The 26,551-nt window shown below is 41.0% G+C and overlaps 1 protein-coding gene across 1 annotated transcript; it reads left to right on the top strand.

Moving 5' to 3' along the window:
* The first annotated feature begins 392 nt into the window (after window positions 1-392).
* Window positions 393-26,280, top strand: LOC142384138 (LHFPL tetraspan subfamily member 3 protein-like). The gene is made up of 4 exons (XM_075470122.1): window positions 393-1,432; window positions 22,259-22,495; window positions 24,130-24,158; window positions 24,862-26,280. The coding sequence occupies exons 1-3, from the start codon at window positions 1,006-1,008 to the stop codon at window positions 24,144-24,146; spliced, it is 681 nt and encodes a 226-aa protein (XP_075326237.1). The 5' UTR covers window positions 393-1,005; the 3' UTR covers window positions 24,147-24,158; window positions 24,862-26,280.
* Window positions 26,281-26,551: the final 271 nt, after the last annotated feature.

Below are 26,551 nucleotides of genomic sequence, written 5' to 3'. Positions count from 1 at the left end.
GTAATTATGTATATATATGTGTGTGTGTGTGTGTGTGTGTGTGTGTGTGTGTGTGTGTGTGTGTGTGTGTGTGTGTGTGTGTGTACCATTTAGCCTATTTTTAGGGTGTCCTGTGTAGTTTTATGGAGCGTTACATAATTTAGTAAGTGAAGCAGAAAAGCACAAACAAGCCCAGTGTTCAGTGTGTAATGTGGGGGAGGAAGGGACTGTTATCCAGCTGAGACAAATACACATAAATGCATGTCCTGGCACTCATTCGCACTGATATTTCTGCAGTTCACTGGATGTTGAAGCAGCGTTATCCAGAAGGTGTGTGTCACAGTGCGCACGGATGGACAGGCGCATCGCGTCTCCTGCTGCCTCTACGTCCACGATCTGTGCGCCCCGCCCCGCCCCTCCTTCTCCGGCTGACTCGCAGCAACACTGGCAGCATCGCGATGCTGTCATAAAGAATAAATTCCTGTTTAACCATCCTGAAGGGGGCTGTCGTATTTTCTGAATGGGTAATTGCGGTAGTCTGCATTTATTCGTAAGTGTACGGGCCTGTAATGTGTTTGTGAATGCAAACCTATTTTGAGACCAATAGATAGCCTACAGCTTCCTCTCTTTGGGCTGTGGAAGATACGCGCGCATCATATGCTAACGACTGTATCTGATGGATTTGAATACTAGTCTATCTCAGTTGGAATTTTCCAAGGGCACCAAAATGCGGCAGCGATGAGCAAGTCTGCCGGCTAGACGGATCAAGTCGGGAGGCTGTTTCTTCCAGCGATAGTCCTTGAGTTTCCAGAGGTATCCGCCACATCCAGGCTTCAAGCTCTCTCATCCTTTGATTCACTGCCTGGTTTGGGGATGCGACGTCATGAGTTGATCGCGTCCGACAGATGTGTTGCAGTTGCACAGGCATAGATCCTCCGATTCCGCTTGTTGATGTTATACATGTTCAGTCCTCTCTTTGCGCACGGACTGATCGTAGCTTTCATTTAGTCATCGGGATTGCATAAGATGATACCTGGATCTGCCGCATCAATGCTACCATCTGCAGAAGCTGCGAAATTGTACCAGACCAATTACGTCCGCAACTCCAGTGTCATCGGACTTTTGTGGGCCATTTTCACTATCCTGTTCGGCATTGTTAACGTGATCATCTTCTCGCAGCCCTATTGGATTGGGGATGGCATGGATACACCGCAGATCGGGTACTTCGGCCTTTTTCACTATTGCATCGGGGACGGAGACTCCAGAGACCTGGACTGCCAGGGCACCTTCACCGAGTTCGCCGCCATCCCCTCCAGTGCGTTTAAAGCCGCCTCCTTCTTCGTTGGAATGTCAATGATGCTGGTGGTCACCTGCATCGCCTGCTTCAGTCTCTTCTTCCTCCTCGGTACCTCCACCGTGTATAAGATCTGTGGCTGGATGCAAGCAGCATCAGGTAGGCTAAACGCCCTTTCAAAAGGTAGTGTACTGTCACTGCTTCCCCAACATGTAGGTGTTTAAATTTGACTTGTAAAAAAGTTCAAATAGAAAATTAGGATATCTTGGCAAGGTTTCATCAAATGTTTTTTTTTAGGGATAAATATTGTTTGATTTCAATGTTAGATTTTAGAAAATCACAACCCCCCCTCAAAAAAGTGGGTTTGACTTTGATTGATAAGCTGATCAAATTTTGTGGGAAGACAAGACAAGGTGAAGATGAGCGTCGTGGAAAACCTGATAAGAATTGTCTAAATTTAAACATACAAAAGACTGAGCTGGGTGGCGCTAAAACAACTATTATCATTGCAACATGGAGACAAATGTGAAAAACTCCCAGCTTGCCCAAAGGACATGCACATTCTTTGTTTTCTTTTTAAATTGCAAAAACAAAAACTTTAGTTTCCATCGTTTTATCTTCATAGCTCCACAAGTCAGACCTATAAGAGCCTTGCAGATCATCTTCTACTGACAAAATCTGTGGCATAAACCATTCTTGTGATAATGCTGAACCTATGTCCACATTCACAACAGAAAACATTATCCTCCAAAGCCTGCGACAGATTCATAGGCTTCATGAGATTCGGGCACACGCGTACATGCACTGATATTGTCTTCTAAAACACGTGTCTGTCTAGAAGCTCACTTTACTAGCTTAAGCTAATCACATAGGCAATAGAAAATAGGCAAATACATGGCAGTTTAAAACTCAATTTACACCTAAAACAGTGTTTGGGAACTTGTCCACTGAGCATTTAGTGCCGTCCGTGTTGCTGAAGTGTTGCTAACGTGCATCTACGGTCTACAATGAGTCATTTCAAGACAAATGTATAAGTTTAAGTTGTAGACATACTAAGTGAAATGTTTCTCAGCTAATCATCACAACTGATCAGAGTAACTGAGGGAAATATCAACCTAAAGTATCTGTTTTTTGTTTATGTATGAAAACAAAAAAACACTTTCCCTCTGGCTCAGTCATTTATGTAGAATTTAGGTGGGATTGGCTGTTTATATCTAATTAAGTCTTTCTTGACTGTGTATGGCCGGGGAGTTATTTGCCCGATGATCAATTATACCACGTCTCATTGTCTGTGGTTCGTCTTTAAAGTCCAACGTGGCAAACGCACGTGTATCAAGTGGGAAGGATTTATCTCTATTCATTAATATACGAAATATGGCACAGATTCATTCGATAATGTTACGCAAGAAGATTACATGTGTTCTCAAATTTCTGTGAAAAGCCCACCGACAATGTAAGAAGAAGAAAAAAAACTACAGACTTTAGACTGCATAACCATGTCACATTTTAAGTTGCTTACATAACATATAATCAGTAGATTACTGAATAATCTTCAGTCTATCTTCCACCGTGTGCGTGTGTGTGGTGTTTGTGTGTCAAATTTAATGTTTAAAATTGGCAAAGGTCGATGGTTCAGCTTCTGGCAGATTTTTGGGAGTCACTGTGACTGTGGACGAATGGCATCCATTGTGAGTTGTGAGTAGACTCCTCCATCATCTGAAGAGTCCAATCACTGCCAAACATCAGTTCTCTCAGCTGAACCAGTGGTCAAAGCAGTCAGCTTCCTGTTCGCAGCAAACACAAATTATTTGGAACAGCTCCAGCTGAGTGTGTTATATTGGGCTGAATTAACGCAATAAGCCTGTCTAATGAGGAGACCGCTGGGCTTTGCGTTTCTGCTGCTAAGAGATGAAAGAGAAAGCCAAGAGAAGAGACCATTGCCACTGCAATCTGGCACAGGGATGCTTAATGAGCAAGCCTGGCTTATTAGCACTGTCAAACTTTATCACACTTAGCTAACTGACTGTTAAAGTCCTGCTGCCTTCACAGAGTAGCACTGCGCAAAACAGGTGGCCCTCTGACGTCCTCACACCGTCGGCTGATGTTTTATTACAGAGGTACAAATCATCAGTATGATCGACAAATCGTATGTCAAACTGAGCATGTGCAAAAGAAATTTCCTTTGCCCCTTTTTTCCATTTACCCGCTGTTTTTCACCTTGAAACATTTTGGCAACACAGTGTACAGCGCATGTCAAGTCGCAAGGCATTAAAGCAAACTGAAATGAAAATTGACTGTGGGCCAGCCTTAGCTTGTTGTCACCCTTCCTGCTGCTAGACTGGTCAGAGGACAAAAGTGACACAGTCAGTATTCAGAGCAGTGCTCTCTGCTCTGTGGCATCAATCTTTCTCTCTGCTTCAGAAACCGTCATCATTGGTCCTTTTTGCCCTTTCAGTTTTCATAATCTGAAGTGACACTTTCTAGTTTCTTAAAAAATTGTGGTCCTAATGTATACTGAAAACCTCAGTGTACGATACGTATGAAAGCAGTGGCATGGCTCATTGAGTAAAAGAGCTATTGAAACACACTAACCAAAAAAATCAGGGCCATACTCTTTTGTATGTCTGCCAAGTATTTGTGATGGATACCAGTGTTGTATGGGCCCTAATCAATTCTCTTGGGTTGAGGTCAGACGGTTGTACTGTAGGTAAACACTCCAAACGTAAGGGATTCACGCCACAACAAAGTGAAGGGGGTCGAGTAAGAGCTGGCACACATCTCCAACCAATTCCAGGAAGGATTTATATGCAGCTCAGGTGGAAATACTGAATATTTGACAATGTGGCCGATCACCAGGACATATGAAAGGTCTTGAAATGTCTGTGAAAGCCAAACTAAGTTAAGTGCAGAAAGTGCTAATGCGTCCATCCTGCCCTAGATGGACTTGCATCCTTCTTTCAGATCTATTTCTGTGCATCTGCACAAGTTCATGGCATGCAGATTTTAAGATTTATTCTGCTGAGATGAGCACCGCAAGATCCATCGTGTACATTTGCCTTTGCCTCATCTCTGTCCCCATCTCTGTCTGTACAATGTGCTCTTTTTCTCTCTCCCTCCTTCTTCTCCATTCGTTAACTGTAGTTCTTCCCGAGTCTGCACACCAATTAACAAAGAATACTGTGAGGTCAATTATAATTACATCTCTGTGTTATACCCTGTATGCACGCAGTGCTCTGTCATGGCAGCTGTTGGCCTTTTTTTATAAATTTTGCTAGACCATCTCCTCTAAAAACAACTGAAATGAGTCATACATGTGAATAAGCACACCTTGTAAATTTAGCAGAGCAAATGTTCAGACTGAGGGTGGCCTATTTAGAAAAATACAGACTGGGATGTTTTTTAGAGGAGCACAAACTCAGAGGTCAGGTTTCTTCTTTTCTCTCTTTTAGCTTATTTCATCATTTGCTCAATTGCTTTGAGCATGTATTTGTCTCTGTGTGTGTTGATGTTGCAACATAATTAAGGAAAAAGAAATTTGCTCTAGAGTCCATTGGCAAGCAGAAAGTCAGAATTGCCCTTAGGAACATTCTTTTTCTTCTCCTTTGATGTGGTTGGTTGTTCATTTTCTAGGATAAGATAAAGGGTTTGCACAGTCCAGTGTTTTTTTGCGGCATTTTCTTGGTTTCCTTTGATGATTAGTTGAAATAAAACAGTCAGACTTGATTTGAGATTTGTTTTTGTTCTTTTGGTCATGTGGTTTTTGTGCTCAACTAAATACGAGCAACATATTTTTCAAAATGGCGTTCTGTACATTATTTTGACGTAGCCATAACATAACATTTGTGCATTTTTTTCCCCATAAAAGACATATGGGGAATTTTTTTCAGTTATACTAAAAAAAAAACAACGTTATTGATAACTACCCTGCATTTAACAGCTTTGTTTTCCTGCTCCTGTTCCTAATAAGACCTGTGATTTTCCTAATATGACAACTCATGGCACTTTTACAACAAAAGCCCAACAATTTTACTAATATTAGGTTTTCCTGACTCGTTTCACTTCCTAAAATTGGAGACACAGTTCACCTGTCGCTACGTGTCTTTACATCACATGTGACTGCACGATGGCATCTCGTTTATCGTCTCGCAAAGTTCTTGCGACGTCGATGCATTCACGTTCAACGTCTTCTTGCCGAGGCATCTTTGCCTTGCTACATGACAATGTCAACTTGTTTGCTTGTCAACTGTTGACCATGAAGCTCTGATAAAGAGTAGGAGGGATTGCAGGTGATGTTGCTCCGCTAACTCACATAACAGACACCACCAGTTCGAGACCCGCCTGACAAACTGTGTTCCACAGAACCAAAGACCAGTTTTCTATTTTGCCTTCACTCTTGAATGGTCAGGGTTAGGAGTTAAAACCAAATATACAATCACACTCACATGTTTTAATACACATTTAAAGTGCAGCTCCGCGTGGACACTGCCCTAAAACATACAGATATAGTACATTGCCATCTCATTATTATTAAAGCATTATATAGTACATTATTATTATTATTATTAATGTTATTATTATTTAACTGTGGATTGCGACACCATTGCCTAAATTTGCCAATGAGATTGTTTCTTATGAAACTTGGGTGGTCAACATAAAAAGCTGGTCCAGTTTAGCTCACATACCGTAGTTACCCTACTAAGTTGTTCTCATTCAGCAGCTTCAATATATTTACTTGAATCATTTGCCTATACAAGTATGCAAACAGTTACTGATAAATCAATTCAAAATGAAACCTCAGCTAAAGATCAAGTAAGCAGCATCATCTTTCCCCCCATTCCCCCCATGGTCTAAGAATGGGGGAGAAAAGCAGTGAGAAGCCAAAGCAAGAGCCAAGACGATAATAAGGAGAACAAAGAAATAATGAGAGAGCCGTAAGATGTGAGGAGATAAACACGAGGGCATCAGAAAGCAAGGCAGATACGAGAGCTTAAATAAGACAGGCTGAACTGTTAGGTCAGAGCTCTCTGTCTCTCTCCACGTATCATTATCCCTGTTTCTCTGTGGCTCGCTTTCACTCCCATGCTCCATTAGCTCAATCGAGAGGCTTGTTCTGAGAGGAGCTTTAAAGCCTTGTTGAATGTAGAGGTGGCGAGTGGTGGAGCTCGACGTGAGAGCGCCCGTCAAAGAGCTGCACTTCTTTTACTGCAGTGGGACCAGAGCTGCTTCAGTTTTGCAGAGTTAATGCTGCAAATGAGCCCTTCTGTGGTGATACCTGTCAGGCTTTTTTAAAGCACATTAGTGTCTGATTGAGGACGAGGCTTTTTCTGATGCTTTTGTTGTGTTTGATCCTTGTGAGCTTCTTCGATAGACATATTGAATGCGTATTATTTGTCTGTATGCTAATACTGTGCATGACCAGCCCTGCCGAAGACTTGATGACCTTTATAGACCCCTTGTGTCTTCATTGTATAATAACTTGCATAACGACAAAGGTATATTTGAGGTGTTTAAATCTTTGACTTTTGCTTTTGTTTTTGTCGAAACTTGCTGACTATTGTTATAATCAAAGTGGCTGCATATATTGGTTCTGTATGTGTCAGGAAAATTAATGTGTCTGATCTAAACGACAAGTATGACATGAACGTACAGATAAAGACCAGGCTTTATGGAATAATGTGCTCTGGACAGACAGGTTAGAGTTTGTTTGTTTTTTCTCACAGCAACTGCAGATATGAAGCATGGTGGTGGAAAGTTTTTTTTTTTTTTAGATCACCTCACTGCTTCAGGGAATGGGCACCTGGCCGCCCCAAAGGTATTTCTGAATTCTTTGTCTTGTCAAAGAATGCTTGATATCAGCGTGAGCTGTCTGCCTGCAAGTTGCAGTTAAAGTGGGAGTGGATATTTCTAAAGAACAAAGACAAAGAATGAGAAGTAGTAGTAGAAAAAAAAATGCTCAAAAGGAAGGACTGATCAAGGCAAAGCTCAGATTTGAATCTCTTCAACACTTTGTGCAGCGAATTGAAACAGAGAGAACGTGAGAAAAAAACATTTTGCTGAAGGACTCATGCGAGAGTACAAGAGTGGTCGTAAATTGCAGAAAACCTATATCAGAGAGTGATGAGCAGCGATAAAACAATTACAAGAAGTCATTTCTGCGGAGGAAGACTAAATCTGTTGACGTCTTTGCTGAAAAATGATATCTACAGGCACTGGCTCTGTTTCACTGTTTCAAAGGACATCAAATGTTTGTTCAAATAAACCCTGACAACTGCTTACTTTATAGCTGTTCAGCAGTTACATTTTACTGGATGGATACTGTGCTCAACTTCAAAAGGTTTCCAAATAAATCACTATGCAGAATATTTGTCTGAAAAACAATTAAATATGTAACAATGGAACATCCAGACTGCAGCCTGTGACACAAAGGTACCTTTCTACTGAAGCGCTGTTATTTCACAGTAGTCTTTCACAGTTAAGGTAGTACTGGTCTTATTTTTTAGAAAAACAATTCTAAACGTATCTCGTCACTCATGATGCTGAAGATACTTACGGAGCAGGAAGTCATGTCTCTCTACATCGCAAAACCACTGGGACAGATTTATGTAATACAATCAAACAGCACAAAAATGCTGTTATGTCACCATGGCACATTAATGCTTCTATCTGTGAAACACCACCAACAAGGAATGCTGTTCTCTCTGCATCTCTGTGTCCATTCGGAGAGTCACATTGACTTAAAACACTAAACAAACAAGAGTAGACATGAAAAAGATTTTGAAAAAGAAATATTGTGCAGCTTCAGTTTCAGTAGGCCTCAGGAATCTTTTTCCTAAATCCATGCTGCCCGTGTAGAAGTCAAATGATTACGGGAACCTTTCATTTGTTTAAAAAAAAACACACACACAATTTTAAAAAAGTAGGGAGGGGATGAGTTTATGTGGGCTTGTAGAATAGATGGAGAGATTATCTTTTTACAGTGATATAGACACTGCCTTGAATGCTGATTGACATGGGGAACATTTAGAGCAGACAGCAGAACGGTCAAAGGCAAAGATGAGATTTATCTTTGGAGTACAAACACTTCAACCTTGTTTGTCTTGTGTCTGTTTTTATTTATTCACATTACAGGAAACAAATCTCTTGCTTTGGTATCTATTTTTCTCACATCTTTTCACCTGATCTCCCAAGTCACATCTCCATTAAAACTGCTCTTTTATCCAATTACTGTACTTAAAAAACACAGTCAGTTGAGCCATCCAGTTAAAGCCAGTGGAAGGAACAATCATCCACGGGCTACCGATTTATTCCACAGAGGTAGGGATAACGAGGGCACTGCGACCTGTGAAAAAATGCTCTCCATGCCGTAAGGTGTCACATGTAGTGCACAGGTGATGTTTGTGCTGTGCATGCACTGTGCTGGAAATTACACTTACCCAAGTATAATTCGGGAGTAAATGAACCCGTGCATTTTTATAATGCGCCACAGAGGCACAGATTTGCCATGTGAAAAAATACATCTGGAATAAAGTGTCACATAGATGAGACCTTTTTGCAGTTTTTGATGCTTTTAGATCGAGCTGCACCTCAAACAGCTGCAAACATTAAAGTACCGCAGACTTACAATGATGATTGAACGTATAACATTAGGACGGGACATGCATAATGAATGAGTTTTATCAACTCTTTATTTATTTTACATGCTATAATGTTGAGTAAATTAATTTCACATTGATGTCAGCATTGGATATGTGATACATACATCCTTTTTGTCTAGTACTTTGTGCTTTGTCAGTAGCACGATTATATTTGAAAGGTGCTTCAGATTCATATACTATAATAAAGCAAATAAACACGTGGTTACTTAGTGATACTGTGCTGGAGCCCTTCAGCCTGTCCTGGTTTTACCCATTTACACCAGAGGCAAACTCTGAACAATGGGAATGGTAAAACCCATGTTACCTTACGTGACGTTAAATTAACTGAGAAAGCATAGCCCTGCCTAACTTATTCGCCTCTAATGTTCCCAGACAGGTGGCCCTGTGGATATTTTCACAGAGAACTCAGAGGTCTCTTTGATCCCCATTGCCCTTGCCATTCTTTATCCTCAGTGAAGGTAGAGGCTGCATCTGCACCTGTTACATAAGCCCTCCACCCCAGCCTGACTCCCTCCTGCTCTGCTCACTGCGGTTTTATGTTGAGCTCCTCCCCCACCCTGCACCCTCTACCCCAGCATCCCCAGCTCTGCCGTAACCTGAAGTGCCTTATCTGATATGGTGGCACATGTCTCACACCTGATATGTCAGGCTTATATCACTTTAGTGGGACCACTTGGTAATTTCTTGGCACTATGCCCCTCATTACTAAATGCCCATCTTTGCAGCCAGCTCAACTTTCTAATACAAACTTCAGTCAGTGATAATGAGGCAACTGCCAGATGGTATGTCTGGACATTGAAAGTCGAAAGACACAGTCTGTCTGAATTTGGCCAAAGATGGCAGGATTAAAAAAGGTTTTAAAGATGACGAGGCACTGCTCATTAAGTCCAAAAAGTCAAAGAGCCAGATATGGATCGTTATCGTTAGCTGAAGTTGAAATTTCAAAACTTAATGAACTGACTTGATGGAATTTTGAATAACTGGAGTAATGCAAGCCAGGTGCTTGTGTAAATGACTAACTACACGATTTGGGGTACTGGTGTGTGCCTGCAACAGAGACATTGCAACTTTTTCATCCTCTTCTCTTGGACAGAGATTATTTTTGTCCTGTCTCTTTTATCTAAGTTATACTTTAGGTTTGTTCTGATGCTCGATGAGTTTTATTCTCTGCAGCTTAAGGCGGGTCCCTTCCCGCTGCAGCTGGCAGGAAGACTTTAACGCACAACACATCTTGTGGGAGCTTAATTTGCAACCTGACTTAAAAAGTTTTTCCAAACTTGTCCTGGCACAGAACAACGGTGATCTGATGAAATAAGCGATCTCTTGATCCTCCTAATCCTTTGAACTGAATTGATAGGTAAGCTCTAGGCTTTATGTGCTAGTTGTGCAGAAAACTGCTGAGGATGTTGACAGAGTGGAATACAGAGGATGCCTGGAAGCTTCTCGCTCCCCCTCTAGCACCCGTCAAGATTTGCCAGCAACTGAAGCAGAAATAGTTTTGGACTGTGGACAGCTCATCTCAAAAAGCATGCTCCTCGTCTTCCAGGGGAGACTGAGAGTCAATTTTAAAAGTTCCTCTTGCTCCACTTTCCTCTGTGTACTTGACACTTTATTGGATACATTTTTAGAGCACTGTCTTAACTTTGTGTCCAGCCAGCTGTCTGAAAGTATATTCAACGCCCAATTGTTGGGTAAAACTCTGAATTCTGTATATTCACAATCTTATTTTCCCTTTGTACTCTAATAGCTCTGTCATTATATCATATTTCTTTGTGCTCTGTCCACCTCATAAACATGGACCATGGAGCTGGTTAATGCAGTGACACATTGTCACACCCCATTTAGTCCCACTGCATGGGTAAAAGACTTTAATTGCCCCATTTATCTACATTATCTACAATTATGGCATATTATTGTCATGGTTTTAGGCCATCCTTCTGAGTACTCATCAGCTCATTATTGGAGCCAGAGAGAAGTCTTAATTGTCAAGTGGGAAGAGGGAGCTGACGCTGCCCACTGGCCATGTGAAAGATCATTGGGATTAATCAGTCTCATTCTGCGCCGTCATCATCTATCTGTAAAGCTCTCAGAATTGGGCACCTTCAGGTGAAGATGAAGCCAGATTTTCTTTGAGTTTTGACAGACAGTACATATCTCCCACATATAGTGTGCTTTGAAAACTCTTGATTATCTGTGGAGGGAAAAGATGAGGACATATAAAATAAATGCAGCTTGCAGTCAAGTCAGTAAAACAGACCCTGTGGTCCAGGAAATGTTTAGGAAGCGCTGTATCACTCCCACCTCTCTGCTACAATGTGACTTTCGGCCTTGGGCTTCTTGTCTCCTGTCTCAGTAATGTGAGTCATCCAAGCACCCAGTTGCATCGTCAAATTGTGCCTCAGAGTCTCAATCTGCCAGTTGCTTAATACTAAAAAAAATCATTGTGAATCAGTATTTTCGGAATCCTGGACTTCGGGACCCCCCGCCCTGCGTGTTTTTCACGTTTCCCTTTTCCAACATTGCTTGCTCAAATTAATGGGTCATTACAAACACTGATGTAGAGCTAGTCGTTCACATTGGTAATCAGTGATAAACAATAACAAGCTATAATTCTACTTTGTTAGGGTTAAGGTGGTAATGCCTGTCTTTGAACTTCACTTATTGTAATTTCCATTGGGTGCTTTTTATGGGAAGAACTTGTAAGATTTTGCCCACATCCAGGTCACAGTTTCACCTGTGGGAGTGTTATGACATTAAAGCAAACGCACCTATGCATATTCATGGGAAGCCCTATTGGGATAAACACTCAAATCAACTCCTAGAACATTTGTGCTGGTTTTCCTCTTTGAGCTGACCTTAAATGCTGCTTTTTCTATGAGAAGAGACAAATGATGCTCTGTTCTGTTTTTCTCTCATTTTTATCAGCTTTTTGATTCTTTACATTTACTCTGTAATTGATCTTGTCCCTGCTCGTATATTAGAAAGTTATGAGCCACTCTTTAGGTATTGCCAAACATAAATGGAAATCTGGCCACCGCTCCAGTTTTGTCTTCAATTTGATTCTTAACTCAGGCACACCTTGTGACAAGAAATGCAGTAATATGCAGTAATGCATATTCAAACACTGATTCAAAGAAATACAGTATATAAGCCAAAAACAAAAGCTTTTGTGCAATTCAAAGCTTGAAAGGCAAGATTTGGCATGACCACCTTTATTCTTCAACACAGCCTGAACCCTCTTAGACAAGCTTTCTGTCATTTCTTTAAACATTCCTCAGGAATAGTTCTCAGGCTTCTTGAGGGACATCCCAAAGCTCTTCTTTGGATGTTGGCTGCCTTTAGTCCCGTTCTCTGTCAAGATGATCCCACACTGCTTCAAACATGTTGGGGTCCGGGCTCTGGGGAGGATTCATCGCTGTTGCCACTGATTTTCTGTCCGGTTCTTGTGTCATTTGGCGTATCTCAGCCTTTTCTCCCTGTTTCCCATCCTTGAGATTGGCTTCTTGACAGCCACCCTTCCATGGAGACCATTTGTGATGAGGCTTTAGGGAACAGTAGATGGATCAACTGAATGTCCAGATGCATCTCTCAGGTCCATGTTTATCTGTTCATCTGCTGTCCATTCTATTTTAGACCCGAAACTACTTATGTCTACCACTTGTCCAGTTTCTCTAATGTTTATCGAAAGGACAAACTTCTTTAGGAATTTTCTTGTCGGGGCAAAAATACTATTTATTGGTTGTCAGACAATGTTCTCCTGGCATTTTCATTGATGCAACTGAACAAATTGGAACAAATGATGGGTCTTTGAGACAGGATGTTGCGCAAAGATGCAAATTATAAGTGGTCTTTTAGACACAGCAATGATTCCCTCAAGTTAGGTGCTCTTTTAATGCATGAATGATTTATAGGTCAGTGTTTAAAGGGCTTAACTAAAAAGATAAATAATTGAATAATAATGAAAAAAAGAACAAAAAAAATCCTCTGAAAAGGTCAAGCACAATGACTGAAAATGTCCAAGACAAATTCAAACCGTTACAAGAAAGTTGGGCCCCTTGGATGCAAATTTAATGAAATGAGGGTTGGATCAAGACTCTTGCACAGTAGAGGAGGCCTATTTGTTACTTTTACTTCTTGTGCTTACTGCACACCTGTTTTGTATTTGGGTGAATACCCCAGTGTTTTGTTCTTGCCAAACACCTGGTTGTAATAAGTCAATTTTTAAAATCTTTATCTATTCTCCCCAGTTTCTGTTGTGCTTTGCCAAATTGCCCACATTGCATTGTGACTACCTTTCCAGCCTTTGATTTGCGCGTTTTTCTCGTGAGTGTATGTAGCTGTATTAGCCAGATCCTTTTTTTTTTTTTTTTTCTAACCAGTATTGTCTGTTTCTAGATTTTTTGACCCTTGCTCTGTTTTTAGATTTTGTTGCTGCCTTCATGTCTCATGTAGTTTACCTCATGGACTGCTACCCTGCACTTGACCCCCTGCTTTGCTTAATGAATTTCATCTTTTGGGTTTTACGCCGCTGTGTCTTCAGTTTGGGTTCCCCGCCCTGTCATTCCTTTACAATATGAGCTTGAACAAGATCCATATGCAGTGTAAGATAAGCACCATCTAGGATATGTGTATGCATAATCAAATTAGCCACAGCTATTTAAACGAAGAGGGGAGCAAATGCGATGCATAAAGGGTTGTGGGAGCCGAAAAATGTGATTTAGTTTTCATGGCTTCTTTGATGTGTGTGTGTGTGTATGTGTGTGTGCGTGCGTTGGAATGTGACGCTCACCACTGTTTATTTCCATTTAACACACGGCTCAATCAATGACGAGCGAAACGCTGAAACGCACTCAGACATGCTGCTGCGTTGTTACAGCAAAACAGATTACAGGGCCAAACATCCATCCATTTTCTATACCCACTGAATCCAATACAGGGTCGCAGGAGGGCTGAGGCCAATCCCAGCTGCCATCGGGCGAGAGACGGGGTAAAACCTGGACGGGTCAAACACACTTCTGAAAAATCTACTGCCTTCATGCTGTTCTGTGCCATCTGCTGATCTGCCGTCAGACTTTCCTGCTGCATTATTTGCACCTCGTCTGCCCTTCCCACCATCTCTTACATAAGCTGCTGTTAGCCAGCAAGCACTTCTCAGTCTTTCAGTTGCATTATCCCAGTATTTCCAAGATTTTTAAGCTTGTGTTGAAAAGGTAAAAAACTAGTGAATACTGAGAATAGCTGGAGGCGCAACAGCATATGGCGCTTATGATGTTAGTGTGGTGCTGAGTGCTTGCTGGCGGCCGCACAGAGGACTGGAGCATGGCTCAGACCCAGTCTCCAACCAAATAAACACACACACACACACACACTGTCTTTCTGTATGTCTCTTCCTTACACTGCCTCATAATCAGTCTCTCCTTTCTCTACACCCGTCTGCTGCTCTCCTCCAGCTCTCCAGAGGGAGCAGAAAAGAGATAAAGAGAAGGGCAAAGCCGAAACGGTAGGATAATGCCATCAGTTAATGTCTCGTCTGAGCTCCAGCTGACAGCTGCATTCTGTCAGGTATACTGCTATATTCCTATAGAGAGGATCTGGAGTATATTGTTTATCATTATAACATGAAGTTGTGCCCGTCTGTGCCCGGGAGGTGAATGAAGCCAGCAAATAAACAAGGTGACGAGATGTTTGTTACACCATGGTTTTGATGTCCCTATTAATTATCCATTAGTAATGTTTAAGGATTTGACAGGTGTTTTTGTTGTTGTTGGGTTTTTTCCACTTATTACGACGTAATTGTTAGCTACACGGGCAATGATAGTCCAAACACCAAAAAAAACACCATTTAAAATTAAACAGAAAAATAGCAGTTTGTTTCCTTAAACAAATAGCAATTCACTCAAATTGTGAATAATCAGTTTTCTGTTGGTCACTAATCAATAAACTAACCATTTCAACTCTAGAAGGCCCACAGGTTGCATGCATATACGTCCACAATCAGGGGAATATACACAGTATAAATCTGCAAGAGTCTTAGCCCTGTGACAGTAAGCCCATTTTTCTGGCTTTTAACATTTTCCTTAATTAACTGTCTCGTGCAAGCAACAATTACCCGTGTTTAACTAGCCTACAATACGTTCTGAATTTCCAAGAAGACCTAAACTAACATTTGCCCATCACTGCAGTGTTACGCTACTGAATGTCCATAGGAACATTTAAATGAATGCACCATTGTGGTGTGCAGTAACGGTAAGTACACCCCTAAATTATTAAATTTCTAAGGTGACAGGTAAATGGGCTTTAAACTCAGTCTTCTCTGATCCTTGTGCCAAACAACAATTGAAAAATCCATATAATACCTGAAAAAACAAACCTTTTTAAGTAAAGAAAAACATTAAAATAAAATAAAATCTGAACACCAGCTCTTTCTCTTGTCTGGACCTGTGGGCTTTTTCTCTACTACAGAGACAAAAAGAATCTGATTATGAGTAACCACAAGATGGATAAAGATATGGGAAGCTCTGTGACCAGTGAAAAACGAGTTGAATTACAGTTGCAGCAATAATCAGGAAGTGTAATATGAGCCATAGCTCTCGGACCAATTGCTTGACTACACTCGATTCCTCTCTCAGAAGATGCAAGCAGAGGAGGTGAGGACAACATGGTCAAAGAAGGTGAGGTGATCAGCATTAAACCAAAAATATATCCTTACTCCAGAGCTGTCATTTTAAACCAAAGTCAGTTCAACATGACACGTGACAGAGCATTGGTGCAGCTTACTGCTGTGTTTGATCATTTATGAGAAATAAGCCATAAATATGGTTGTGACAAAGTATATATTTGCTTTTGATTCAATTTACACAGTGGGATTAATTTGTCATGCCTCCTTTGGAGGTCATTTCTACCAAAAAGACTTAATTGGTGTATATTGTAGCTCCTCCGGAAAACCTTGCGGCACATTTTAGGAAGTGACACCACCTTTAATTAATTTGGCTCTGAACCCTTTCCAGTTTCCAGACAGCAGGGCAGAGGGAAGAGGAGACGAGGACTCACACATTACACAAATGAGATGAGCCTAAAGCGCCACTAAACAGAGCTGCAGTGGCCCTATTTCTAAATAACACCACAGTGCGCTACTTGCACCACCCAGCCTGGAAAATCCAAGGAGCAAATCAGACAAAAGGGGAAGAACATTCCAGCATGAGGATGACTTATGGCACACTGCCAAATTACAAAATAATTAGAATAAAGAATCATTCAAACAATTACCAATACTAATTAAAGCATCTGAAATACCCAACTGATATCAAGCAAGGAAGTGCTCTCTTCTGTTGTGATTTATTGTTCTGATAATGTGTTTAGAATTCCCGTATATGCAGTAAGGAATGTTTGCACGGGAATGTTCTGCTAGTTTTCCCACATTATTATGAGTTATTGAAGGTTTCTAAAGGAAGTGGTGATCTCAACTTTCTTCCCTTTGGTTTGACAGATATAGCTATACTGTATAATCCATTACGCAAGTAGTTATTTGCTGGAATGGCTCTGCTGAGTGATCATGGATTAGTGGACTTCCTGTTACAGTGTATGGAGAGGACATGTGCTCCTCCTCTTGCCTCAAGCTGTTTCGGGAAAGGAGAGCAGCATATGTGGCACCCTCTCTTGGTATAATCCCGGCCACTGCATCCCTCAGAGATGTCTATCTGCAAAGACAGGCTTTGGAGGGAATAGTATTCAGGAGCTACCGGGACACATATTTCCCCACTCATCTCTCTCTCATTCTCTTTTGATCACCCTCCCTGATGCTACCAGCATTTGTCTTTTTTTTTTTCCTGCACACTCCACTTCGTTTTTCTCCGATCAGCTCCAGAGCTCTGTGAGACAGCTCTCTCCTCTCCCGAGCCTCAATGTAATATTCATGATCGCACTGATCTGAGCCAAAGGCTTTCAAGAGACACCCAGAAGGATCTAGAATAGCTTGTGTTACCTTCGTAAATGCATCATGAATGAGCGAGAGCAGAGATGTGCACTGACTCCCTGAATATTCAATGTCCCTGGTCTGTGGCTTTGCCTCTGTTGAGCGAATGCTTTATATAAGACCCCACAACACACAAAGCATTTATGTAGTGAAGAGAAGCTTGGTCGAAAATGATTGGTTGCTTTTCCAAGGTGAAACATTTATGTCGATGTCATGGCACCACTATTTATGTGTGCTTGTTGCTCAAATTCCCAACATATAAGATGACAGCAAAAGGTTTATCGAAAGCAAATGTCCTACTATCAGTAGGACGTCAGAAGTTTGACAATCGTGTTTTGGAAATGAGGTGAAGGTATGTTATCAGTGTCTTTGGTTTGGCTTCTTAGCAGAATCACACAATAGCATAAAAGCTAAATGTCATTCAACTTGGTGCAGTAATGGAACATGGGCAAAGGAAAAATCATGTAATTGTGACTCAGATCCAGATCACTTTAGTTCAACATTAAAGCCTATTTAGTTTTAAATGTTTTACTTTATCTAATGGTAAAAGGTGCTCTGTTGGTTTTGTTGTGTTTTGCTCCCTTGTGGGCTAATCTTGGCCTTGTGATTTTTTTCTTTTCATTGTGGTTTGTTGTTCAGTAAGTGTTTGCCTCATTATCACCACCTGTGCCTCATCTGTGTTGAGGTTTACATTATTTTCTTGAGTGTTTTGTTTAATTTTTAGTTCTTGGTTCTTGTCTGTTTCTGAGTTTGTTGTTCTCTATGTCCTGCTATTGTCCACAGATGTCCTCAGCAACCTTTGTATTGTCCCTTTATCCCCCCCAGTACAGCATACGTGTCCCGTGTTTTCATTGTTCTTTGCCAGGTTCTCATTGTTCATGGTGTATGCTCCATGGCGGTCCTGTTTTGTGCTCTATCTTTGCTCATTTCCGTATTTTGTTTTTGGCCTTTCTGCTCCAGCTGTGCCTTTGCTCTTGCTTATTTTAATAAACTTCTCTCTTTCCTTTATTTGGCCACCGCTGCAGTTTTGTCTGCATTTTTATTCTCGACTCAGGTACACCTTGTGACAAGAAATGCAGTGATTTATTGAAACATGTTCAAACATTGATTTAAAAAAAAAAGGAGTATATAAGACAAAAATTGATTTTGTACAACTCTAATGAGTTTGAAAGTCAATACTTAGTATGAACACCTTTTTTCATTCCCTGTCAAAATGGTTCCTCACTGCTTCAATAATGTTGAGGTCCAGGCTCTGGGGATGATTCATCCCTCCATAAGACCTGTCACCTCAGATATTCAGTCCAGTTTTGGTGTCATTTGGCATACCTCAGCCTTTTTGTCCCTTTTCCCCTTCCTTAAGAACAGCCACCCTTCCATGGAGACTTCCATGGATGTTTTTCTCAACTGATCCAGTAGATGAATCACTTAAAGGCCCAGATGCATCTCTCAGGTCCTGCATCAGGTCTTTGCTGGATTTTTTCTTAATTCTTGATAACTTTACTTTCAAAAACTCTTCATCTGCTGTAGATAGTTTTTCAGATCTGACACTTCTTCTTTTGTCCTCCACTTGTTCAGTTTTCACAAATCTTTTAAGGACGCACTTCACACCATGCTAAGATATGCCAGGTTCTGAAAGAAAAATATGATGAAATTAAGAATGACTCAAGAATTTTGCACAGTACCGCGGTTTTAAGTTTGTCTGCAAATATCTTTTGTTCATTATAAAAGCCCTACGAAGGAGGGGCTTTGGAAATCAAGAGCTATTAGTTGAAATATTTGGAGCTGTAATGGACAGGAAAATGTTTGTGTCATTCTCCATTTAAATTGCATTTGTACCTATCAAATAATCAACAAATGGAATTGAAATAACAGTGTTAATGCAATGTCCATGTAAATGGTGTCATTGTGTGATGATGAGTGACACAGGTCCATGTGAGGTCTTAACACAGCTGTCAATGCCAAGTTAAATCGCACTTGCTTGAAGATGGTTTTCTATGTGATTAAGCAGTAGTCCCCGGAGACATCAAAAGCCAAGTAAACTCTATTCATTCGTATAACTAAGCGTACGCTGCATTCCTAATGGTATTGCAAAAGTATAGAGATTTGAGGCTAAATTCTGTTGCTTAATCGTGCACAGTTTAGTGAAATGGCTGTAACGCAGTAAATCACATTAAATTGGCTGGAGCAGAAGTTTGCTACCACTCTCCAACTTATCCAGCTGTGTATCTCAGCTCACTGAAACACTGGTGCTGATAAATTAACCAAGACTTTTAGATTCCCGAGAAAAAAGAGGCATCTAAACTAGTTGATTTACAGTGCTCTGTGAGATGTGCTTTATGTCTGCTGTATGCATGTAGTAAGTCATGTAATTTCTGTCTTACACACTTTCTCCCACTGAAACGTCTCTTAACTTTTAATTTCAGGAACAGTAAAGTCTGCAGTATTACTGCAGAGTTTGTGGGCTGCCATGCATACATGAGGACAGTTGGTGCATGTATAATAAGATGAGAGAACGATGTTCTCACTTCAGGTTGTGGACTGCAGATGAACTTGAGAAGGGCTGCAAATAGGCATGAAACATTCATTTCAAGGTAAACGTACATTCAGTATGCAGATTACATGGGCAACAAACTAGAATTCAAAAGCCCAAACCCTAACATGCAAACACACAGCATTCAGAGAGGAAAACATTGACAGCAACTTTGGGGGATAAAATAGTCGGGGGTCTGTTTATTATTTATATGCAATACGCTTTGGATAAATGTGCAGTCAGCTTCTTTTCCAGGTCCTCTGCTGTTCTGCTGCAGCACTACCCAGGCTCCGCCCTCGCAGTGACGCAACACCTTCGGCTCTGCTACACTTACTCAGGCAAACTGCTCATTCAGGTGAATTCGAGTTCCCGAAAAAATGGGAACTCCATTCACTTTGTCGGGAAGCAATCAACTTTGAGCAGCGCCAACGGCCCAGGGTAGAGGCGTGTTCAAGGTAGTGACGTGGTTGAACTGCCACTCAACCCATGGATTGTACACGGAAGCGCTTCATTCAATAGGGCTCGGGCACGTGACGTCACTACATGAGCGGCGGCCATACTGGAGGCTCAGAACTGCTTTGTTTACATTGTTTTCCACTGCGCGCAGACGTACTCCCGCCTGGTCTCGGAACTTTCTTCGTTGGTTTATCTATTTTACTTATTGTCTTTGCCACTATGGTCGCACGTTGCTGTGTCCTGGGGTGCAATAGCGTAAGCTGTGACAGGAATGGGGGGGAAATCGTAAATGGTTTATCTTTTTAACGGTTTCCTGCTTGGAGGCGCACCCACGGAGACCAAGTGTCCGAGATAACAAAGCGTCGTCGACTAGCATGGATCGCTGCTGTAAGACGACCAAGCATAACTTTCCACTCAATCCCGGTGTCGATGAGAGTGTGTTCTCTGCATTTTCATTGTGGTAAGTTACAGACTTTTGTGTGCTGAGGTAAAGATCCCCGCCTTCACAAGAGGACACTGTCAGTTGGAAGCAAGGGATGTCTCAATGGGTTAAAAGCGGAGGACAAATTTCGTGTGTATGCATGTATACATGACAATAAATCTGATCTTAATCTTAATTTAATGTGGAAAATACAAGGAAAATTGCCCATCTCCAAATTCACATGGAAAGGGCGATTGGAACTGTCAGAAACAATACACCTTTTTGTCAGCAAAAGTACCTATCAACATAGTTCTGCCATGCGAAGGTGAAGACAAAACATTCTTTGACAAGATTGTGTCTGTATGTTGTACTCTGACCACCATGAGCAGGAGTGTTGTGCAAAGTTGAAGTCGTCTGAAATAAATATGCTTTGAGATACAGCCAAGTGTGTGTGTGTTTCATTATTTATTTACAAGTAGAGTAACATGACAAAAGTGTAAAGTGTCATTAGAATTGAAACTGTTGCAAAGTATAAGCACTGACACCACATACTATATACGCAATTATGTCCGAAAGGGTGAACTTAGGCAGTAAATCTTCGTCGACAATCCATTCCTTGCTCGGTATTTCATAAGGGTCCAGTCCGTTTATAACGCCAATCTTCTGTATGTACCGATCTCTGGCTTCCTTCTGTAATGTATCCCGGTATATCCCACATCCTTTCTTCGATTTTAACATGCTTTTCTCTCACTTTTCTCTCACTGTTTGGTCCTTGATCTCCGTCTTGCCTCAGGGTTTGTTTACGAGATTGAGCCTCCAATATGGCGACCATATCCCAGAATGCAACGCGTGTGCCCGAGCCCTATATCAACATGGAGCAGCGTCAAGCTTTTGACACTGCTGTAGATGCTGTAATGAAAGTGTTCGACGGGAGATTCTCGTTAAAAATCGAGCAAAGAACAGCCCTTGAATCATTTCTTGACAGGAAAGACGTTTTCGCCTTGCTCCCTACTGGCTTTGGTAAGAGTTTAATCTACCAGTTAGCCCCGCTGGTAGCTAAATCATACGTCAGAGGAAAGAGTGGTGTGATTGGCTTAAGCTTAAGCACAGCCTTTTCTGGCCACAACCAGTAGCAACCCGAGGGAGGCGGGTTGACCAGGCCATTTCGAATCGTATTCGTTATGGTCTTGGTCAGACCAGAATCTCGAAGAGATTTGAAAGTCTATGTTAATCAGGCTACTGCAGCACCACCTCAGAGAAGAACCTCATTCAAATTGAAGATGAGAGGAATTTTACCCTGTGGGGCAAAAGCTGAGCGAGAAGTGCGCAGGCTCTGGATTTTCTTGTGCTGCAGCATTACCTCAGAAAGGAATCTATTTTAGAATGAAGATGAGCAGGAGCCAACAGGAAGATGAGAAAATCTTTATCCTTTGTGCACACACCAAGGATGAGGAGTTGAAAGTTAAAGGCTAATATTATCATTACTTAAAATCCAAGAGGGAGAGAAGTCATGCACAGTCCACAAAGTTGTGTTATAGAGCAAATGAGCTGAAAGAAAGGAAATCCAGGGTTGTTTTTGAGGGTATTTCATGCCATCAGAGACATTACTACACTATATATCCATCACTGCACTTCTGGGTGTCTGGGTGTGACTCTTGGTGTTGTTGTCTACTGCTGCTTTTACTGCTTTTCCACTGGAGAACATTGTGACCATCTGCCAAAGATTGGGGAAAAAAATCTGTGTGATGAGCAGAAAAAACATAAACGGCTAATCATTCCTCCTCTTCAGCTCTCGTATTACCCCCAAAAGCGATTATTCTTGCACTTGTTTATCACACTGCCCCTTCCTCAAATAATTGATTGTTTCTTCTTTCCTCCCCTCCGTGCTGTCTTCATCCCCTTTACCACCTATCTTTTACCCATTGCGCCCCTCCCTGTCTCTCAACATCAGGTGTCTGTCTGGTGCTGGGTTGTATGATCTATCCTGACGGCTGGGATAGTGACGAGGTCCGACGGATGTGCGGAGAGCAGACGGACAAATACAGCCTGGGGGCCTGCTCAGTGCGCTGGGCTTATATCTTGGCAATCATGGGCATTCTGGATGCCCTCATCCTCTCCTTCCTGGCCTTCGTCTTGGGGAACCGGCAGGATGGGCTCATGACAGAGGAGCTGCTGGCTGAAAGCAAGGGTGAGAATGTGCCAACTAATCTGATGAAATCTAATATTTCACCATCCTCTTTCAGGATGGTCAGATCCAGAAAAAAATGAAAAAACAAAACAAAACTCCAGCACCGCTTGGCAGCCAAATGATTTGTCTTACTTGAATTACAGCTTTTTAATCATTATAATATGTATATATAGATATACACAGATTATTTCTATATTTAATCATTTTTAATGCTATATTTGGCTACAAATCTCAGTCCCCAATGTACAATTGTTAGTTTTTTTCCTGGCTCAGTGGACCAGAGGAATTACTCTCAAAGTGCACCTTTAATCCTATTTGTGTCATAAAAGGTTTGCACAAACTACAATAAATAAGAATTTTCAAAAGTACGCTTAAAGAATAGTCCCTTGATCTATTACAACCCATGTGACTTTCCTCAAACTAAAAATAGAAAGTGCGCACTCGTCAAAGAGGCGGTTAAAGTCTTATAAAAACGAATATACAATGAACTTATTCCACAAAACATTTGGTGCACTCGTGATCAGTAACGCTTCTGATGGAGCCCCTGGAAAAAGCAACAAATTACCACTTGAGCCTACTTAAGGGTAGGACGTGAGCCTTCTTTTGAATTGTCAGCTCTGTGACAAATCCGCACTCCTAAGTTTGCTCACCTATTTTAACACTTTCACCCAGGAGCTGCCCTGACATAAATTAAGAGACGTAAATAAAACAAAATGCCTGCTCTCTATCTCTTTTTTTTTTTAGCTGTCACAAATGATTATGATCTCTTCTAAAGGAAAATTATAGGAGCATTTATTAGACTCAACCTAATTTCAACCAAATTCCACATTGTACCATTTTCTTTTTCACAATTGCGAAACAAATGACGCATTGTTTTACACCTTTTGTTTCTGAAATATCTAATATTTACAGAGACAAAGAGCTTTGTGCTTTCAAATGATTTTGTCATGGCTCAGTAAGAATTCAGTCAGATACACCCCAAACAAGTAGATTTTGACACATCCCAACTGTGATATTTAAAGTATGTATAATTGATAGCATCCTCACTAAGGAGCCTCAATATATTCAGTAAATATGCAGATTTGTCTCTGTATCACAGCTCTACTCAGTGATGCAGTGTGAAAAGACCTGGTTCCAGGTTTGTCTCGCAGTGGGAAATACGACTGAAATGTCCATACCCTACAGTCAGTAATCAAACCACTCAGGCCTGAACAACAAACTATTATCAGCAGATCATCAGCATATTCACCAATCAATAAATGGCCTATTTACATTGGTATAGGGCTCTGGACAATATTTCACTTTTAAGTATGGTTAAGAATTTGCTCCCTGGTGCCATCTTTTGGTGTTTGCGTGCAATGAAAATAATGTATCTTCAGTGTGTGGACATGGGAATTACTATGATCAGACATGCTTACATGTACTACCCCACTGAATAAAGATTGTTTTGGACTTTTTAAATCAACTGAAGTGCCTGGACCAAGGATTTTTTCCTCTCTTTTTGTTGAACATTGCACCCTCCAAGAGCACCAGTTGATTTTGAGGGATACTAGCAGCGCTCTACCTACTCTTCTTCTGATGCTTACATGTGTTTTTAAATTTATCAGCATTTTTCTGTTTGTTTTTTTTCGCAGAAGGAGGGAATGCCTAACCACATCTTTAGGCAAGTAAAAAGACAAACCTGTATCTTGAAATATACGCATCAAAGCCATCTTTCTGTCCACGTTAGAAAAGTACAAATGTTAGACAAACAACTACTTGAAGGACAAATAAATTAGCACACACAAGACCCTTCTGATACAGAGCAACAGTTAAAACCACATGTACCACACCATAGCTGGGCTTTTGCATTACTTTGACATTTTCTGTTGATTTCCCTGTGTTTCTTTGTTCCACACCTGATTTGCATTTAGATGATTAACCCACTTATCCACTCTTGCCAACTATAACTGGATGTAATTTGTAATTACTCTCTTTGTTTCCTGTTGTTTTCTTCCTTATTGTCTCTGTACCTGAGTGTAGTCAATCTTTCCTGACATTTTTCTTTGTTTTCTTGGTTTGTGTTTCATTATTTCCTGTTCTTGGTTTATAGTTTTTAGCCTGGTTTATAGCCTTTTGGACTGATTGCCTTGTTTGACCCAAGCTATGTTTGTTCGGGTCCTCCACATGCGCTCATCAGTGTTAACCAGAGTGTGCATGAGCAATGATGTTGTTCAGCTAAGATAGTCTGAAACTTTGTGGTGCAAATTCATGAGAAAGAGTTGTACATTTCTGAGCCACAAATGAAACGGCACTAAATGTGCTAATGGCATAAACATTACTCTCGACACATTAAAACACTCTGCCTCTTGTTCTCTTTCTTACAGATTCCTTGATTTAGATTTGTCCACTCTCATGATGAAATAGTCCCTCTACATCAGTTTTCAGGAGGCAGCCAGTCTACGTGCGTGTGGGAGAGAAGTACTACTGAACCTGTCAGCCTGCCTTCAACATCTACCTGCCGAAAAAACCCAATCCAACCCACCTTTGAAGCCCATTCACCCTGCTCGCTGTCTCTTCGTTATCCTCAGCAATTAGATGGAGCCCAGAGCACCTCAATCCAACTATGTTGACAAAGTTAACCCTTGCACAGTATTTCAAAGACCACGGCAGGGGCAGAGACTGTTATTCTAAAAAGAAGAGTATATAGAATAGCCACTACCTACCTGAAAAGACACAGGGTTGACATTTTACACTTGCACTTCAAGCACAGACAAACGCGCACACATATGCACACACACGGTCAGTTAAATAACTCTGTACACAAACCTACACATGCAGTACATTCAAACTAAATGTTAACAAATTGTGTAATTACAAATATAAAACTATGTTAACACTTAGATGTGTGTGTGTCACTGTCAGAATGCTTATCATGTTTTATTTGTGAAAAAAAGAAAGAAAAAAAACACGTTAGATAATATCAGATTAATGTAAATCTGTTGTGTTTAGGTTTGACAAAGAAATCAAAGTTTCAGTTTATTCTCTTGCTCATATGCCACTTTGTTCCCCTTACCGAACAAGAAAAAAAGATTCTTAAGACTTTTGTAAGAGTATTATCATCCAAAAGAGGAAACTTGTATTAAAAAAAAGTATGTACAGTGAATATTTAAAAATAATTTAGGGACTTTTAACTAAATCCATTCAACGCCCTCTGCTAGCTAACTTTGCACAGCGCTTGTGATGGAGAGGAAACCTAATATTTTCTAGTTTGGGTATCCACACTGTGATGGTGGCTATTAAGACTGACTGCTGCAGGATTCTTAGCCGCTGCGTGAGTGGGATTCTGTATATGTGCGTCTGAGTGCATGCACATACAGTAAGCATCGGTGTGAGTGCGATGTGTATAATAGTTTGTTGAGCCAACGAACAAACATGCCAGCCGTACACACAATTGTCCTGTTGTGTAGCTAAATTGTGTCTATCTTTTTCTCTTTGTCTCCAGTTGCGTCTTTGTTTCAATCTCTTTGATTACCTTCCTCTCTTTGTTTAGTTGGGACATACAGGGTAACATGATGAAGTGGGAGTATGATGCAGAGTGGATGGCGTGCCTCAGTATTGAACTCCAGTCACGATGAGTTAGTAAGGCCTGTCCCAGCCGCACCTGTGGATAATTTTCTGTGTAAAAAAAGGTTTTCTGTAGATATAGGTAAGCAAACATGGAGAACGGGGTTCACTTATAGCAACTTAAAAGAGATTCCTTTAAGAATATATTAAAACACTTAATAAAGGTTTTCACTGTAAAACTTTGTGGCGATTTATTTCAGTCTGATGAAAGAAGTTCAGTCATTTTGAAAGACAGTCACAGACTTTGCCTTCTGGTCATGCTAATAATTCTTTAATTTTGAAATTCTTCACAACAAACGGAAGATGTCACCTGAGTATTCCAGTTGAAGGTCTACTTTTCTGCACGGAGATTCTTTCACGCTGAAGACTTTACACAGTCCCATCTTGACAAACACAACAAAGTCTATACTCTGGAAGCAAGAGCAGGTTTTAGATTGCGAAGTCTGTTTA

Source organism: Odontesthes bonariensis, chromosome 7, assembly GCF_027942865.1.
Source record: "Odontesthes bonariensis isolate fOdoBon6 chromosome 7, fOdoBon6.hap1, whole genome shotgun sequence".
In the NCBI taxonomy this organism is placed as follows: Eukaryota; Metazoa; Chordata; class Actinopteri; order Atheriniformes; family Atherinopsidae; genus Odontesthes; species Odontesthes bonariensis.
The sequence above is the reverse complement of the archived record's forward strand: the minus strand, read 5'-3'. Positions and strand labels throughout refer to the sequence as shown.